At 43.4% G+C, this 15,513-nt stretch overlaps 1 protein-coding gene across 2 annotated transcripts in view; it reads left to right on the top strand.

The window, feature by feature from the left end:
• Window positions 1-13,641, top strand: part of ERCC4 (ERCC excision repair 4, endonuclease catalytic subunit) — a 41,393-nt gene extending 27,752 nt beyond the window's left edge. For both annotated transcript variants that reach the window (XM_069570164.1, XM_069570165.1), the window contains 2 exons: window positions 6,914-7,026; window positions 9,087-13,641. In XM_069570164.1, the coding sequence (XP_069426265.1) occupies window positions 6,914-7,026; window positions 9,087-9,820 (847 nt within the window). In that variant the 3' untranslated portion in view covers window positions 9,821-13,641. The remainder of the gene's footprint in view (window positions 1-6,913; window positions 7,027-9,086) is intronic.
• Window positions 13,642-15,513: the final 1,872 nt, after the last annotated feature.

Raw genomic sequence — 15,513 nt, forward strand, 5'->3', positions numbered from 1 at the left:
TTTCCTCTTCTCTTTCACCTTCATCAAGAGGCTCTTTAGTTCCTCTTCACTTTCTGCCATTAGGGTGGTATCTTCTGCATATCTGAGGTGGTTCATATTTCTCCTAGCAGTCTTGATTCCAGCTTGTGATTCATCCAGCCTAGCATTTCGCATGATGCACTCTGCATAGAAGTTAAATAAGCATTTAAATTAAATGAACAACTCCTTTCCCAATTTTGAACCTGTCCATTGTTCCATGTCCAGTTCTAACTATTGCTTCTTGACCTGCATACAGGTTTCTCAAGAGGCAGGTCAGGTGGTCTTGTATTCCCATCTCTTGAAGAATTTTCCACAGTTTGCTATGATGCATACAGTCAAAGGCTTTAACATAGTCAGTGAAGCAGATGTTTTTCTAGAATTCTCTTGCTTTTTCTGTGATCCAATCAGTGTTGGCAATTTGATCTCTGGTTCCTCTGCCTTTTCTAAATCCAGCTTGTACATCTGGAATTTCTCAGTTCACATACTGTTGAAGCCTAGCTTGAAGGATTTTAAACATTACCTTGCTAGCGTGTGAAATGAGCACAATTGTATGGTAGCTTGAACATTCTTTGGCATTGCCCTTCTTTGCAATTGAAATGAAAACTGACTTTTTCCTGTCTGGTGTTTTGTGGATATGTATTTTCTATTAATGTGTTCTGGAGGATAGTTTGTGGGCTTCCCTGGTGGCTCAGATAGACGGCAAAGAATCTGCCTGTAGTGAGGGAGACCTGGATTTGATCTCTGTGTTTGAAAGATTCCCTGGTGAAGAGAATGGCTACCCACTCCAGGATTCTTGCCTGAAGAATTCCATGGACAGAAAAGCCTGGTGAGCTATAATCCATGGAGGATATTTTATATGTGTGTATACATGCTTTTTGAAAAAAATATCCCAAAAAGTGTTATAACCATGTCTGTTATACAGACTTGCTCTTCCTGTTCAGAACATTTAGCTTCTCTCTCTGTCTCCTAGACCTTCATCTCCTAAGACTTAGTCAACAGATGTTTCTTGAGCATCTATTATAAGCCAACTCCTGTGCTTACATTGAAGTGCTAGACTTACAGTGGTGCAGAAAAAAAGCTCAGTTCTGTCTTCTAGAGCTTATCCCCTAGTGTAAAAGACAAACATTGAATGGTTATGCACAGTCTAATAAACACTTGCAGGCTGTAGCCTGCAGAGGTGAAAAAAATGGTATTGAATGATAGTTTGTCGGGGGGGCGGGGGGCGCTGCGTCAGGGGCAGCATCTCTGAAGGGGTGACCTTTAAGCTGACCTAGGGAGCGTGTGTGGTGGTTGCTAAGTAGACAGAAGTGGGCCGAGGGTTGTGTTGTTCAAGAGTGTGTGTGAAAGCTCAGAGGTGCAGGAGGCCTGTTAAAGATTCAGAGCTTGACTCTGAAGGCCGTAAGACAGCACTGCAGAGTTCTAAGTAGGAGAGTGACGTAGTGTGTTTTCAGAGGCTCTCTCTGGCACCAAACTCGGAATGGATGGAGTAGGGAAGTAGTCAGGAAGCTATTGCGGTTGTCCGATAAGAACCAGTGGCAGCTAAGATTAGGCTGATGGAGAGGAGAGATTTAAGCGATATTGAGGAAATAGAGTCAAAGAATTGGTGCCACTGGATGTGGGCCAGTAACCTCCTGATTGGCTCCTTCACTCTTTTTAAAATATCCTTTGCCTCAGGCTTCTCTGATTAAAGTGACTGTCTCTAGATTACATTGAGCACATGGAACTAAAATATTCAGACGAGGTTGTTGGTGTTTACGTTGAGGGTCCCTAAAGACCACCCTTAGGCTCAGTGAGTCACCAGAAGGACCCACAGGAGTCAGATAAACTGGGATGCTCCCCATTGTGGCTAATTACAGAGAACGGACACAGAGTAAAATCAGCAGAGAGAAAGAACACACGGAGCCAGGAGAAATCCAGCATGAGCTTCCAAGTGTCCTCTTCCAGTGAGGTCCCAGGGAAGCGCATAATTCTGGCATCCGTGTGTGAGAGCACACGCTCAGCATTATCCTCAGGGAAGGTTACCCAAGACTTGGGGTCCAGCGTTTTTACTGGGAGTCAGTCATACAGATGCGGTACTCAAGGGACAGACTCCAGCTCCCTGGAGATGAAACGTATTCACCATAAATCACACTGGGGCCAGCTGTGTGACCCTCTTATCAGGCGCAGTAGTCCACAGACTCAGAGCTCAGCTCCCAGAAGCTGGCCAGGGGTTTCCAGGAATCAAGCTGAGGAGACAAGCCTTTCTTGGGAATGTGCAGGGTTTGAGCATCCCAGGCCTGCTCTCTGAACCCTTTCCTGCCCAGAGCTGTAGCCCAGGGTGCTTGTAGCATCTGAGTAGGTGAGTTGTATGCTCCAGGCCTCCTTCCCACAGCTGTGTCTTCTCCAGCTCATCAGAACGTAGCCTAGAAAAGAGTGCCATTAGTGGACTGTAGCCAGGTGTTGGGGACTTGCATGCATTTCCCAGCTTATACGAGGGACTCTACACTCAACGGGCTCAGTGACAAGGCTCAGATCAGCCTGGTCTTGACTGGAAATGTCCCTCAGCAGAACCCAGGATGTAGGCTTTCTCCTACATTTCAATTTCTAGAGCAATTTCCATACCGGATTTTGGTGTAACTTTATCTATATGGCCTGGCCTAATTTTCTAACTCTCTCACTGGTGACTGTCTGTGTATTATGTTAGGTCTTTCCATATCGCACAGATAGTAGAATCTTAAGATATTTACTTTCCCAGAAAACTTGGGGAATTAGAGAAGTGTTTGTTTTGAAAAGCAAAATATATGTGAGGTGCATGGCTGAAAGAGCATCTGCACTGAGCCTGGACTTAGAGAAAAATGTAATGGGAGGCTGAGGAAATGCACTTCTGCCAGGACCTCCACAAGTGATTTTGTAAGAACAAAAGCAATGCTGCTGTTTAAAATAACCAGAGAGAAATGAATTAGGCAAGCTGGCAGTGAAAGGACTGTTTGGCTGGACTAGAGATCAGTAGATTACAGATGACAAGTAAAGAGAAAAAAGATTACATGTCTCAGTATTGATAATAAAATGTTCCCTGGGTCAAAAAATTAGTAATAACATTATGAGTAAACATAGTTTTGGAGAGGTCATCACTTTTCAAAGGGAAGGGTTAGATTATTTGAAATTTTACAGTTAAAAAAATATCACAAAATGGGTTAGAATGAGGACTTGGATAAATGCCCCATTTGAAGAGACTCCTCCAGTACTTCCTCCCTGTGTTATCACATTGTACAAGTTATAAAGATACCACTAGAGATGTTAGAGCAATATTAAGAAACCACAGTATTTCAGGTGGTTGTAGGACTCTGAATTGTTCGGTTATTATTTTGTATCTGTCACAGACAGTAATTTGATTATGCCTAATGTTGTGAACAAGGTACTGAATATTTTTAAGTATGACAAATTTCTGTTAAACTAATTTGAGTTACTAGTTAGGAAGACTTAATATTTTCTCCACAACCCTGGTTTCATTTCAGGAGTATGTTGTTTTCTGAGATTTAATTTGCAGTTACAACATTTCATACTGAACTAGCTGTTTTGTTTAACAGTATTTTTTTTTTTAAACATTTTTTTTTTAATTTTTATTTATTTATTTGGCTGCTCTGGGTCTTAGTTGTAGCATGTGGGATCTAGCTCCCCGACCAGGGATCGAACCTGGGCCCCCTGCACTGGGAGCTCAGAGTCTTAGCCACTGGACCACCAGGGAATTCCCTGTTTAACAGTATTAACTGAAGCAGTTGCAGAACCATTTGAAAGAAATCTGTTTGTTAGCATGCAAGTGCGTGTTTGGTCGTGTCAGACTACTTGCGACCCTGTGGACCATGGCCCGCCAGGCTCCTCTGTCCATGGAATTTTCCAGGCAAGAATACTGGAGTAGGTTGCCATTTCCTTCGCCAGTTTTTTTTAGCATAGTCATGGATAGTTAGGGGATGAGGTTACTACATTATAGGGCTTCCCAGGTGGCTCAGTGGTAAAGAATCAGCCTGCCAGTGCAGGAGACACTAGAGACACAGATTCAATCCCTGGGTCGGGAAGATCCCCTGGAGGAGGAAATGGCAACCCACTCCAGTATTCTTGCCTGAAAAATCGCATGGGCAGAGGAGCTTGATGGGCTACAGTCTATGAGGGCCACAGACTCAGACACGACTGAGTGACTGAGCACACACAGTTATAATATTAATAAAAGCTAATATATGGTGCTTGTTATGTTCCGGGTACTACTCTGAGTGCCCTACATATATTACGTGATCTTTATAACAGTCTGTTGAGGTTCAGTTCAGTTCAGTCCTGAATCGCCCAGTCGTGTCCAACTTTTGCGACCCCATGAACTGCAGCACACCAGGCCTCCCTGTCCATCACCAACTCCCGGAGTCCACACGAACCCAATGTCCATTGAGTCGGTGATACCATCCAACCATCTCATCCTGTCGTCCCCTTCTCCTCCTGCCCTCAGTCTTTCCCAGCATCAAGGTCTTTTCAAATGAGTCAGCTCTTCGCATGAGGTGGCCACAGTATTGGAGTTTCAGCTTTAACATCAGTCCTTCCAATGAACACCCAGGACCAGTCTCCTTTAGGATGGACTGGTTGGATCTCCTTGCAGTCCAAGGGACTCTCAAGAGTCTTCTCCAACACCACAGTTCAGAAGCATTGATTCTTCGATGCTTAGCTTTCTTTATAGTCCAACTCTCACATCCATACATGACCACTGGGAAAACCATAGCCTTGACTAGACAAGGCTTGACTTGACTTGACGGACCTTTGTTGACAAAGTAATGTCTCTGCTTTTTAATATGCTGTCTAGGTTGGTCATAACTTTCCTTCCAAGGAGTAAGCATCTTTTAATTTCATGGCTGCAGTCACCATCTGCAGTGATTTTGGAGCCCAGAAAAATAAAGTCATCCACTGTTTCCACTGTTTCCCCATCTATTTGCCATGAAGTGATGGGACCAGATGCCATGATCTTAGTTTTCTGAATGTTGAGCTTGCCAACTTTTTCATTCTCCTCTTTCACTTTCATCAAGAGGCTCTTTATTTTTCTTCACTTTCTGCCATAAGGGTAGTGTCATCTGCATATCTGAGGTTATTGATATTTCTCCGGGCAATCTTGATTCCGGCTTGTGCTTCCTCCTAACCTGTTGAGGTTAGGTTTTAGTATTCTTCCCATTTTACACACAGAATTGAGGGACAGAGCCTTTAAAAAGCTCCCCTAAAGTTAACACAGCCAGTAAGTGGTTTCAAATCCACAACATGTGGATGCAGAGTCTGAGTTCTAACCCCATGTGCTCTGCAGCCACACACAGGTAACAGATTGATTAGGAAAGGAGGCTGCCCCTGCCTGTGATGGCTTAGCCAGTAGGATAAGTGGAGATAAAGAGGGGGAAAAATCCCCCATGTTGATCCCAAATGTAAAAGAAATTTAAGAGCAGTGAGTTCTCTGGACAGTTCGCCATTTGTCCCCAGCTGGAGTCTGGTGGGTGTGACAGGGCAGTACTGAGTGACTCTGGAGCTGTGATCACTGCAAAGAACTCTGCCGTAACCACCCTTGACACTGGTGTTGAGAATAATGGGCAAGAACAGAACTGGAACAGTTGGCCTTTGCAGTCTGTTCATAAAGTGTTACACAGATAACAACTTTGCATTTGTATATTATTTCAAATAGTATAGAACTTATAAACTTGAGTTTCTGTTCACCCATGGTACCTCTTTATGGTACCGTGCCCTAAGATATTGTGTATCCAGAGTGGCTGAGGAGTTGCTCCATCTGATCTTATCTTCTTTGGTTGGAAAACCCCTGGGTATGAGCCCTTTTTGGAATCACTAGTTGCTAATGATTCCTCTTGTCTCACCTTCCGCAGACTCTTTTATTGTAGGCAGTCAGTTCCACAGTTGTGTTTCATGTTGCTGTATTTCCTCAACTCAGTTGCAAGCCCAGCCAGGGCAGAGACGCAGTCTTACACATCTTTTCTGTCGACCTGGCACAAAAGGACACACAGCTCGCTGTTTCCTGAGCTGATTCTACCATCATCTTACTGGTTTTGAAAAATCAGATGATGGCAAGCCTGGCTTAGTCTTCTGTGGTTACTGAGGGTCCTGTCATGATTCTGGTTCCTGATTACAAATCTGAGTTAGGACTCTAGAGGCTTGTCAGTCTACCAGCTTAAGGTGCTAAGCTTTCTTGAAGACAGAAATTATTGGGTAACCACATTTGTATCTAAAGTACCTCGCATAGTACGTGGGAGCCTGCCCTAAATATTTTAAATGAACAGCTGAGTTAGTGCCTCAGTACTGCTGTACTGCATAACCGGAGATGTCGATTTTTTTGTTTAAATCTCTGTTGGAAATTTGCTTTCTTTTATTAATCATGACTTTCCTTTAAAACTGGAGAGTGTTTAATGGGCCTCCAACCTAGAGTTTTTCAAATCAAAGTTAGTTTGGCCGTTTATGTTTTCATGTCTTTAATCATTGGTCTTTAGTTATCTTATGATTTCTCTGAAAATATTGGAATATAAATTACTTGAATTCTTTTCAGTGCTCAGTAACACATTTAGCACATTTGTATAAAAAGCCTCAGTAACCTCTTTGTGGCAGTCTCCACATGCTTTTTTCATGACTCAAAGTGTTTGGAGGACATACAGAATAGCAAATAAGTAAGCTTTTTTCTTTTTTAACTCCAGAGGATGAGCAGAAGTACCCAACCAAGAAACTCTTTCTGCTTCCACGCCCCATTGCTTGTCTCTGCATATTTCCTTCTGATGTGTCCTGGGTTCTCTTTTAGCACTACAGTTCTGTAGATCATTTTCTGTTAAAATTTACCAAAGATTAAAATCAGGAATTTTGAAATTCAGAAAGGTTGAAGATGTGTTCCTCCCACCCCCAGGGAAAAGGCCAGCATGGTCATCCCTGAAGAAAGAGAAGGCAGAGACGAAACGAACCTTGACCTTGTGAGAGGCTGCGTGTCTGCCCGTGCTCCCACCGACACGCGCAAAGCCGGTGAGTCCCGCCCTCTGCCAAGCTCTCCTGCTGCCCGTGCTGGCGGCTGTGGGGCTCCAGAGTCTCTCTGCAGCTTGTTTTTTCTCAACAAGCTCTTCAGTGTGGGTGTCTGCTCTCATATCCCGGTCTCAACCCTGCTGTTCACGAACCACGTCTTTCCTGAATCTCAGGCTCCTCACCCATAAGATAAGAGGGGTTGTGTTCTAGGCACCAGCATTGGAAATAAGTTACATTCCAGCATTGGTTGAGATTCAGAATGTACTTTTGCCAAGAAGCTTTTGTGAATGGTGATTAGGTTCTCATGTTAATCCTAAGAGGCCAGTGTCCTCATAGATAAGACACGGTGCATTGTTCAGGGTGCATTCCCACCCCTTCCAGGGTTTGCTGATTGCTTCTTGGCACTTTTCTCGACCCCGGGTATGTGATACTCTCACTGCCCTGCAGCATCCAGGCAGTGGCCTTCCACCGAGACATGCTGGTTGCCCCTTGCACTGTGGTCCAAGGATGACCATGTCCCTCCCACTGCCCAGATCCCCATTTCAGCAGCTGCCTTCAGCCAGGTGGTGTGGGAAAACAGTATGGCTGAGTCGCTTTCTTCTTTGGTGGGGTCAATGCAGTTAAAGCAGTATGTCTCAGAATTCACTGTACTTCAGAATAGCCTCTTATGCTTGTTAAAACTGTAGATTCTTGGACCCCACTCCATAGAAATTCTGATTCGATTGATCTGAAACGGGGTCAGCATCTGATGGAAGTGGTCCTTGGACCATACTTTGGGAAGCACGGCCTCAGAGCATCTGTGTCTTTTGAAGAAGATTCTTAACTCAAACAGGTTGGGGACATTTCATGCAGGACAGCAAGATACCTGGCAATATAAAGGAAGATAGAGCCTGTGGGTACCACACGGAAAGCTATTCACAGAAATCTGCCCTCTGAGTTCAGTCTTCCCTTTTGCTACTGTAACAAATTGCCACAAACTTTAGGGTCTTGAAAGAACATGCAGTCATTATCTAACAGTTATTATACAATCCAAAGTCCAAATGGGTTTCACTGAGTTAAAAAGGTGTTTGCAGGGCTGCGCTCCCTCTGGAGGCTCTGGGAGAGAATCCCTTCCTCTTCCAGGTCATCCAGGGCTGCCTGCTCCCTCGCTTATCGCTCCTTCCTCCGCCTTCAACACCAGCAGCTCTGCCTCTGAGCTTCCTGCTTTCCTCCTTTGCTTATAAGGGCCCTTGGACCTGTCTCAATAATCCAGAAGAATCTCCCAGTCTTGAGGCCTCTAATTTAATCACATTTCCAGAGTCCCCTCTGCTGTGTAAAGTAACATATTTGCAGCTTCCAGGGGTTAGGACAGAGACATCTTCGGGGGGCGGGGGGCTGAGGGGAGGGGGACATTATTCTACCTACAGAAGCCGTCATGTAGTCCTTCAGCCAGCAGCGTTGGCATCACCTGGGAGCTTGTTAGCAATGCAGGCTCTTGGACCCTCTTCCACACTTACAGAATGCAGTAGGTGTTGTCACTCCATTCCAGGCGATTCATATGCACGTTAGTGGGAGAAGCTCTGTGCTCCTGTTTCTCCCAGCTTCTTCCGTTTTTCTGTCTCTGGACTCATTGATACAAGCACAAAAAGCTTCAGAACTTTTCACAGCAGCTCACATGGCAGTTTATTGAGAGGACGTTACTGAGCATCTCCGGCATGCGAGGCTCTGTGCTAGGAATTGGGGTGACAGTGATCAGTAAAGAGTGGTCAGTGCAGCAGCGAGGGACCAGGAGGAGCCCCAGAGGGAAGCCGATGGTGAGTGTTGGTGCCTGTGAACTCTGTGTAAGGAAGTATTTGCCAAGAGACCCCAATTTCCTAGTAGCTCTATTTAGTTTAAGGGAAATTGCCTTCAACCGTAAATAAACCTTTTTGAAAATACGGGAAAATGTGGAATAACGTAATATTGTGTAACCAGGCGTGGGAGATTAATAGCAGGAACACAGACATCTGACTTTAATTGTGATCGTCCATCTTTGAGAGTTACTCCTCAGCAACATTTCTTAAAATGCTTCTTTTTCTTCCCAGGCGGCCAAGAGCAGAACAGTACCCAGCAGAGCATCGTCGTGGACATGCGGGAGTTTCGAAGTGAGCTCCCCTCCCTGATCCACCGCCGGGGCATCGACATTGAGCCAGTGACTCTGGAGGTCGGAGACTACATCCTGACTCCGGAAATGTGCGTGGAGCGCAAGAGCATCAGTGATCTGATTGGCTCTTTGAACAACGGCCGCCTCTACAGCCAGTGCATCTCCATGTCCCGCTACTACAAGCGGCCGGTGCTTCTGATCGAGTTCGACCCCACTAAGCCTTTCTCTCTCATGTCCCGCGGCGCCTTCTATCAGGAGATCTCCGGCAATGATGTCAGCTCCAAGCTCACCCTCCTCACGCTGCACTTCCCCCGGCTCCGGATCCTGTGGAGCCCCTCCCCGCACGCCACCGCCGAGCTGTTTGAGGAGCTGAAGCAGAACAAGCCGCAGCCAGACGCCACCACCGCCATGGCTGTGACCGCCGATTCCGAGACTCTCCCCGAGGCAGAGAAGTATAACCCAGGTCCCCAGGACTTCTTGTTAAAAATGCCAGGGATAAACGCCAAGAACTGCCACTCGCTGATGAACCACGTCAAGAACATCGCGGAATTAGCAAGCCTGTCCTTCGACAAGCTGGCGAGCATGCTGGGGAACACGGCCAGTGCGCGGCAGCTCTATGACTTCATTCACACTTCCTATGCAGAGGTCCTGTCCAGAGGGAAGATGAAAAAATGAGCAGTGCTGCCTGTTTTCTTACCCCCTGACTGTGCTTCTGAGCTGCTCTTGGCCTGCCCTCACAGATCTTTATTATTAGCCCAGTAGCTCATTCTCTTGGGATTCCCAGGGGGTCAGTGGTAAAGAACCTGCCTGTCAGTGCAGGGGACGCAGGTTCCATCCCCGGGTTGGGAAGATTCCCTGGAGAAGGAAATGGCACTCCACTCCAGTATTCATGCCCGGGAAATCCCATGGACAGAGGAGCCTGGTGAGCTACAGTCCATGGGGTCACAAAAGAGTCAGACACGACTCAGCGACCAAACAGCAAAGCTCATTCTCTTCAATCTTTGAACAGTCGTGCTGTTTCCTGGGTCAGGGGACCAGAGGCCAAGGCTGGGCTCTGAGCTTTGTGTTTAGGCATCATTTTCACTCTGCACCATCCGTGCCAGGTCTAGTACTTTCCATCTTTACATGAGGTGTTGTCAGGATCAGGGAAGGTGTCTGCAGGCGTTGATAGAAGGCTGTTTATGAAACAAGCAGAAACTTCAGTTTCCTCTCGAGACTAATAAAATGCACAGTTGCATTCTTACCCTCTGTCTGAGAGGGACCTCTGGGACTCTGAGAAGGGAGCATCTCTGCCCCTCCTCACCAGTGCTCTCCACGCTCTCCTCAGCTGCGTGCTTCTCCTAGCTGCCCGCCTCGAGGATAAGCTCACGGGACTTGCTACTGCTAATCGAAGAAAGACCACCACCTCTAGAACAGGCCAGTTGGTGTTCTGACCGCCTGAAGACGTAGCATGTACCATAACCATACCTGGTTTGTTCAAAACCAGTATTTTTAAAACATAGAATGAATTACCTATTTATAGAACTGGATTGTCTAGAAGGAGCCCTAAAAATTCTGTTTCTTTTTTTTTTTTTTAATTCTGTTTCTAAAGATCTTTAACCTCCTGAGTCCAGCGATCTCTAAGACCAAATGGCTACTCCAGGAGTCTGTTAGATGCCCTCCTTCCCAGTGTCTCCTCACCTGCCTGGGACCCCCCCCAGCACAGGTCCTCTCCCAGACCCCTGCCCCCCACTTTCCTGGGCCAGACTGGCCTCCTGCGTCTCTATGTGAGGACTGGATGCAAGCAAAGGAGGGACCCACAGTTTTTAAGATTCAATTTTCCTTCCTTGATTTGAACTACAAGTGTTGCAAGGAAATGGAAGATCAATGCATAGAGTATATAAAAATCTTAAAGAAATAGATATTTTAAAAATCCATGAGGAAAACAATCTCATTCCAAACCTTCTTGTGATTGACTTTACTTAGCTTCTTACAGAAGTATACATACAGGACTTTCACAGCATCTTTGTGCAGTTTTTAAACTTTGATATTGAACCATTATTAACTTAGATATTATTCACATACTTAGTGAGGAGTCGATCTTCTACCTCAAGAGCTGCTGTTCAAGAGCATAAGTTCACTGGCCGCATCACATAGCGTCATGTTCTGTCAGCATCAGCTGTGTGTTTGTTTGTCACAGTGTCTGAACTCGGAGTAGACAGGGGACTGTGGGGCATGAAATGGTCTTCATCTTTACCACAGTCTTTCAGGTGCCATCGCTCAGACGAATCTGTTGCCTTGACATCTTGGTTTCTTGGTATGTTGACATAAGTTAAAGTGTGTGGATTTTGAACTCTTTGCGAGGGTACCACAAGAATGAATGAAGGGGTACCGAATTGTTACCATCAGACTCTGTAGAGTGACTTGGAGAAGAGAGAAGAGGACAAGAAACAGAGATTAGTTTATGGTAGAATAAAGATTTGGGATACTCTGTCCCAGGGTTAAAAATACACCCTTGAGAATAGAAAACAAAATGTCAGGCACATATGTTAACTCTCACTTTCCTCTGCATTTCTTTCTTTAAGCACTCAGTCATAGTCATGCATTTTAAGTACATTAAAATAGATACCACCTCAGATAGGGATGGTTATCATCATTTTTCTTCACTCCATCCTAGCACTTCTGCTTGAGAAATGTAATTTCTATTTTTTACCCCAAGTATAATTCCACCTGCCTTTTATTGTTCTTTCATTACATAAAAGGAAAACCCTAACAGCACATTTTTTGAGAAGGGTTTCACTCCAAGTTTTCAAAAATAAGCTCTCTTAAAGCTACTGTTTTAAAATAGTCCTCGTTACCTGCTACAACATAGAAGATGGTTGTATTTAGTTGGTTGTATTTACAGAGCCGACATCCTCTGGCTCCCAAAGACTTACTTGATGTTGTACCTACTAGGAGGAGGGTATGGCATCCCATTCCAGTATTCTTGACTGGAGAATCCCGTGGAAAGAGGAGCCTGGCGAGCTGCTGTCCGTAGGGTTGCACAGAGTTGGATGTAACTGCAGCGATTTAGCATGCACAATGCATATACCTACTGGACATCTTAAGAGGGGGCACCGGCTCCGATGTGTTCAAATTATGAATGATAGTTTCTCATGAACTCTAAAATGGTCATTATAATTGAAACGCTCTTATTGCCACTTCCTCTTCCAACTAAATAAATATATCTTAGTGTCTCCAGTTCTGAAAACCCTTCAATATAACCATCACGTATTTACTTTACATCAACTTCTTTTACAAATTTTTGTAGCCTAAGAATCTGGCAAAGAACTAGAAATGCATGCAGTTGAAAAATCTTTATCACTTTGTTTTCTAGCAGCATTTTATTAGCTTTGCCCTTTTTTTTCCAAAATCACAAATATCCAATTATGAACTTATGCTTAGCTTTTTTAAAACCTTTTTTTAAGAACTCAAGACCAGCATTATTCTAGTTTACAAGTTTTTTGCACAAAACTTTCAGTACATGAAATATTGTGAGAAATGGTTTTCAGTTTTGTTTAAATCACAGTGCCTCTCGATACTTTCTAAAAATTATATATAAGAAATCATTTTTAATAGTGGCCATAAATAATATCCTTTTGGCAATCAGTTACTGTTTCTTTAATCTGAGGCTTAGTATATCTATGTCTGCGTATGTTTGGGTACATCCAGATTGTAGTTTCCCAGCTCATGAGAGGACTGAAAATAATTATCTCATTTATGAACCCTCTGAGACGCAGAAGGTTAAGACTAGGTTTGGTCATGTTGAGAAAACAGAGTATGGAGTTAATAAATGGCCTCCAGCAGGAAAACCTACACTGAAGTGAATGGGGTTGGGGGGGGGAGGGGAGACAGGCATTATTAGTCTTTGCTTTTGTTTTTCAAGCATAATTTGATTTTCTTCTGGCTCAGAAAACTTCTTTAGGGAAATTCCCTTCTCTTTTGTGTTCAGTTGAACCTAGGAATGTCCCCTTAAGAACCAACATTTTAGGAAAATTCTTTTCTCAGTCTTGAGCCTATTAAAATTTACCCAGACTTCAACATGAGTTGTCACTTTTCTTCATTATTTTGCTTTCTATTTTGGTTTATAGCTATTTCCTGTCTGATTCTGAGCTTCAGTACTTAATCTGCCATCTTTATCCATAGGTTTTTAGTGGCCTACACCAGTGTGTGTTTGTTTTGGGTTTTTTTTTTTTGATTCAAGGTTATATAAGCCAAAATTGGGATGGGAGGTATGCCTAACCATTTATATCAATTTGTGACAGAGTTGTTTGTGTATGTTTTAATGTGTATTTATTCAGTATTTTCCTCAACATTCTGTGGGCAAAATAAAAGTAACCAAGTGGAGTGACGGAAAGGAATACATTCCCAGTACATGATAGTTACCAATGTGTTGGTACATTTAATTTAAAATTATAGAGAATATTTCATTAGTTTTTCATACAGAGTAAGTGATTAAAGCTGAAATGCGCTTTGAACCACTGCTTTGGCATGTGACTTGCTTGGTTAGCCCACTTTCTAAGGCTCCAGTGTATTTTTCTTCTGGTTATTTTCCTTTGCTGCTTTTCATTTTGTAGCATGTGTCCTTAGGAGGAGGAAAAAATGATCCTTCTGAAAATACTCGTTTGTTGACAATTCAATGAATGTGTTGTAAGCACAGTGCCTAAGACACCTCAACTCAACAGAGATTAATTCTTGCCACCCGTGACTCATACATTTTTGTCCCTTTAACATCAAAGCTGAAAGAAGTAAATTATTCTTTTGAAACAAGAATTTATTGTAACCTCTTAAATAAGTTATTAGTTTACTAATTTGCTCATTTGGATGATTTAATTATTTTGAGCTTCCATGGTGGCTCAGATGGTAAATAATCTACCTGCCAATGCAGGAGACCCAGGTTTGATCTCTGGGTGGAAAAGACCCCCTAGAGAAGGGAATGGCCACCCACTCTAGTATTCTTGCCTGGAAAAATCCCATGGACAGAGGAGCCTGGCGGGCTTCAGTCCATAGGGTTGCAAAGAGTTGGACATGACTGAGAGACTAACGGTTATTTTGCTTCTGCCTTAAAATGTAGAACCTAAACCCTCTATAATGTTTTAGTGTCAATTTATTTTCAAAATGTTTGTGTCCCAATTAATACTTTGGTAGAATAATGAACCCTGGTAAAGTGAAAGTGTTAAGTTGCTCAGTCACGTCCAATCTTTGCGACCCCATGCGCTGTAACCCAACCCAGGCATCAAACCCTTAGTAGTAATATAATTCAGATTTATTAGCAGTTGTGCTCTATCTCTTTTAACTCATGGCAAAGCCATAAAGTTACAGATACTTAAAATTTTCTTTTACAGTGACAGAACTGAGGCACAGAGAGGTTAAGTAATTTTTCCCAAAGTCATCCGATAAATGGTGGGACCATGATTTCAACTCAAGCAGTTGGACTCCAGAGTTCATAATGAAAAGCTTGAGGGCAAAGGAGGGCCCAGTGGAGAGTGGGAAACTATGTTACTATGTTTTGTGTCTCCTTTCCTGAATCTAACAACAAATAGAGAGAAAGCAGATTGGTTTGTTTCCATGCCTCTCAGAGAAGAGTGTGCAGAGCAAATACGCGAATTGGAAACAGGTCAACGAGAATACTGAGCACCTCTTCTCTGCAGACCTGGGTATTGTCTAGTGACCTCTGCTGCCCAGGGATTATCTGATTTTCTAGAGTTGTGAACCTTTTGCTGACTGCTTAGGAAAACTATTTTGCGTGCTTATAAAGAATAGAGGTTAACTTGCAGAAAGCTGACAGCTCTACAGATAAGTCTTGTCCAGTAACATCACAAAGGTTATTGTCTGGTGGGACATTAACCTATTTTGCATTTGTTAGTAAATTTATTTCTACGTTCCTTTGACCAGCTACAAATCTCCAGGTCCTTCAATTTTCTCTTAACTCAGTCAATATCTAACTGGTTTCCTCATTAATGGGATTGAATTTTAAAAAAAAACTTTGACTTCTGTTGTTTTTCTGTTTGTATGAGAGCCCATGTATTTAACCTTTTGAAAATTGTACTTTGCAAATGATGTTGCCAACAGGAGCTCCCATATAATGATGAAACCGTATTTCCAGCCTCATTCATCCTAAAATGAAACTTTGTAAACTAGAAAGTATAAATTAAACCTCCTAGTGGACCTCTGTTTCTCATTTTATGAAAGCTCAACTGAATAATCTGAATTCCTTTTCTACGTTGTATTATCAGTGTTAAAGAGACTAATTAAATGAATGAGGAAAAAAGATATGTAGATATATATACACACACACACATACAATATGGCTTCCCTGGCAGCTCAGTAGTAAAGAATCCATGTTCAAT

This window comes from Ovis canadensis, chromosome 24 (assembly GCF_042477335.2).
Source record: "Ovis canadensis isolate MfBH-ARS-UI-01 breed Bighorn chromosome 24, ARS-UI_OviCan_v2, whole genome shotgun sequence".
NCBI lineage: Eukaryota > Metazoa > Chordata > Mammalia > Artiodactyla > Bovidae > Ovis > Ovis canadensis.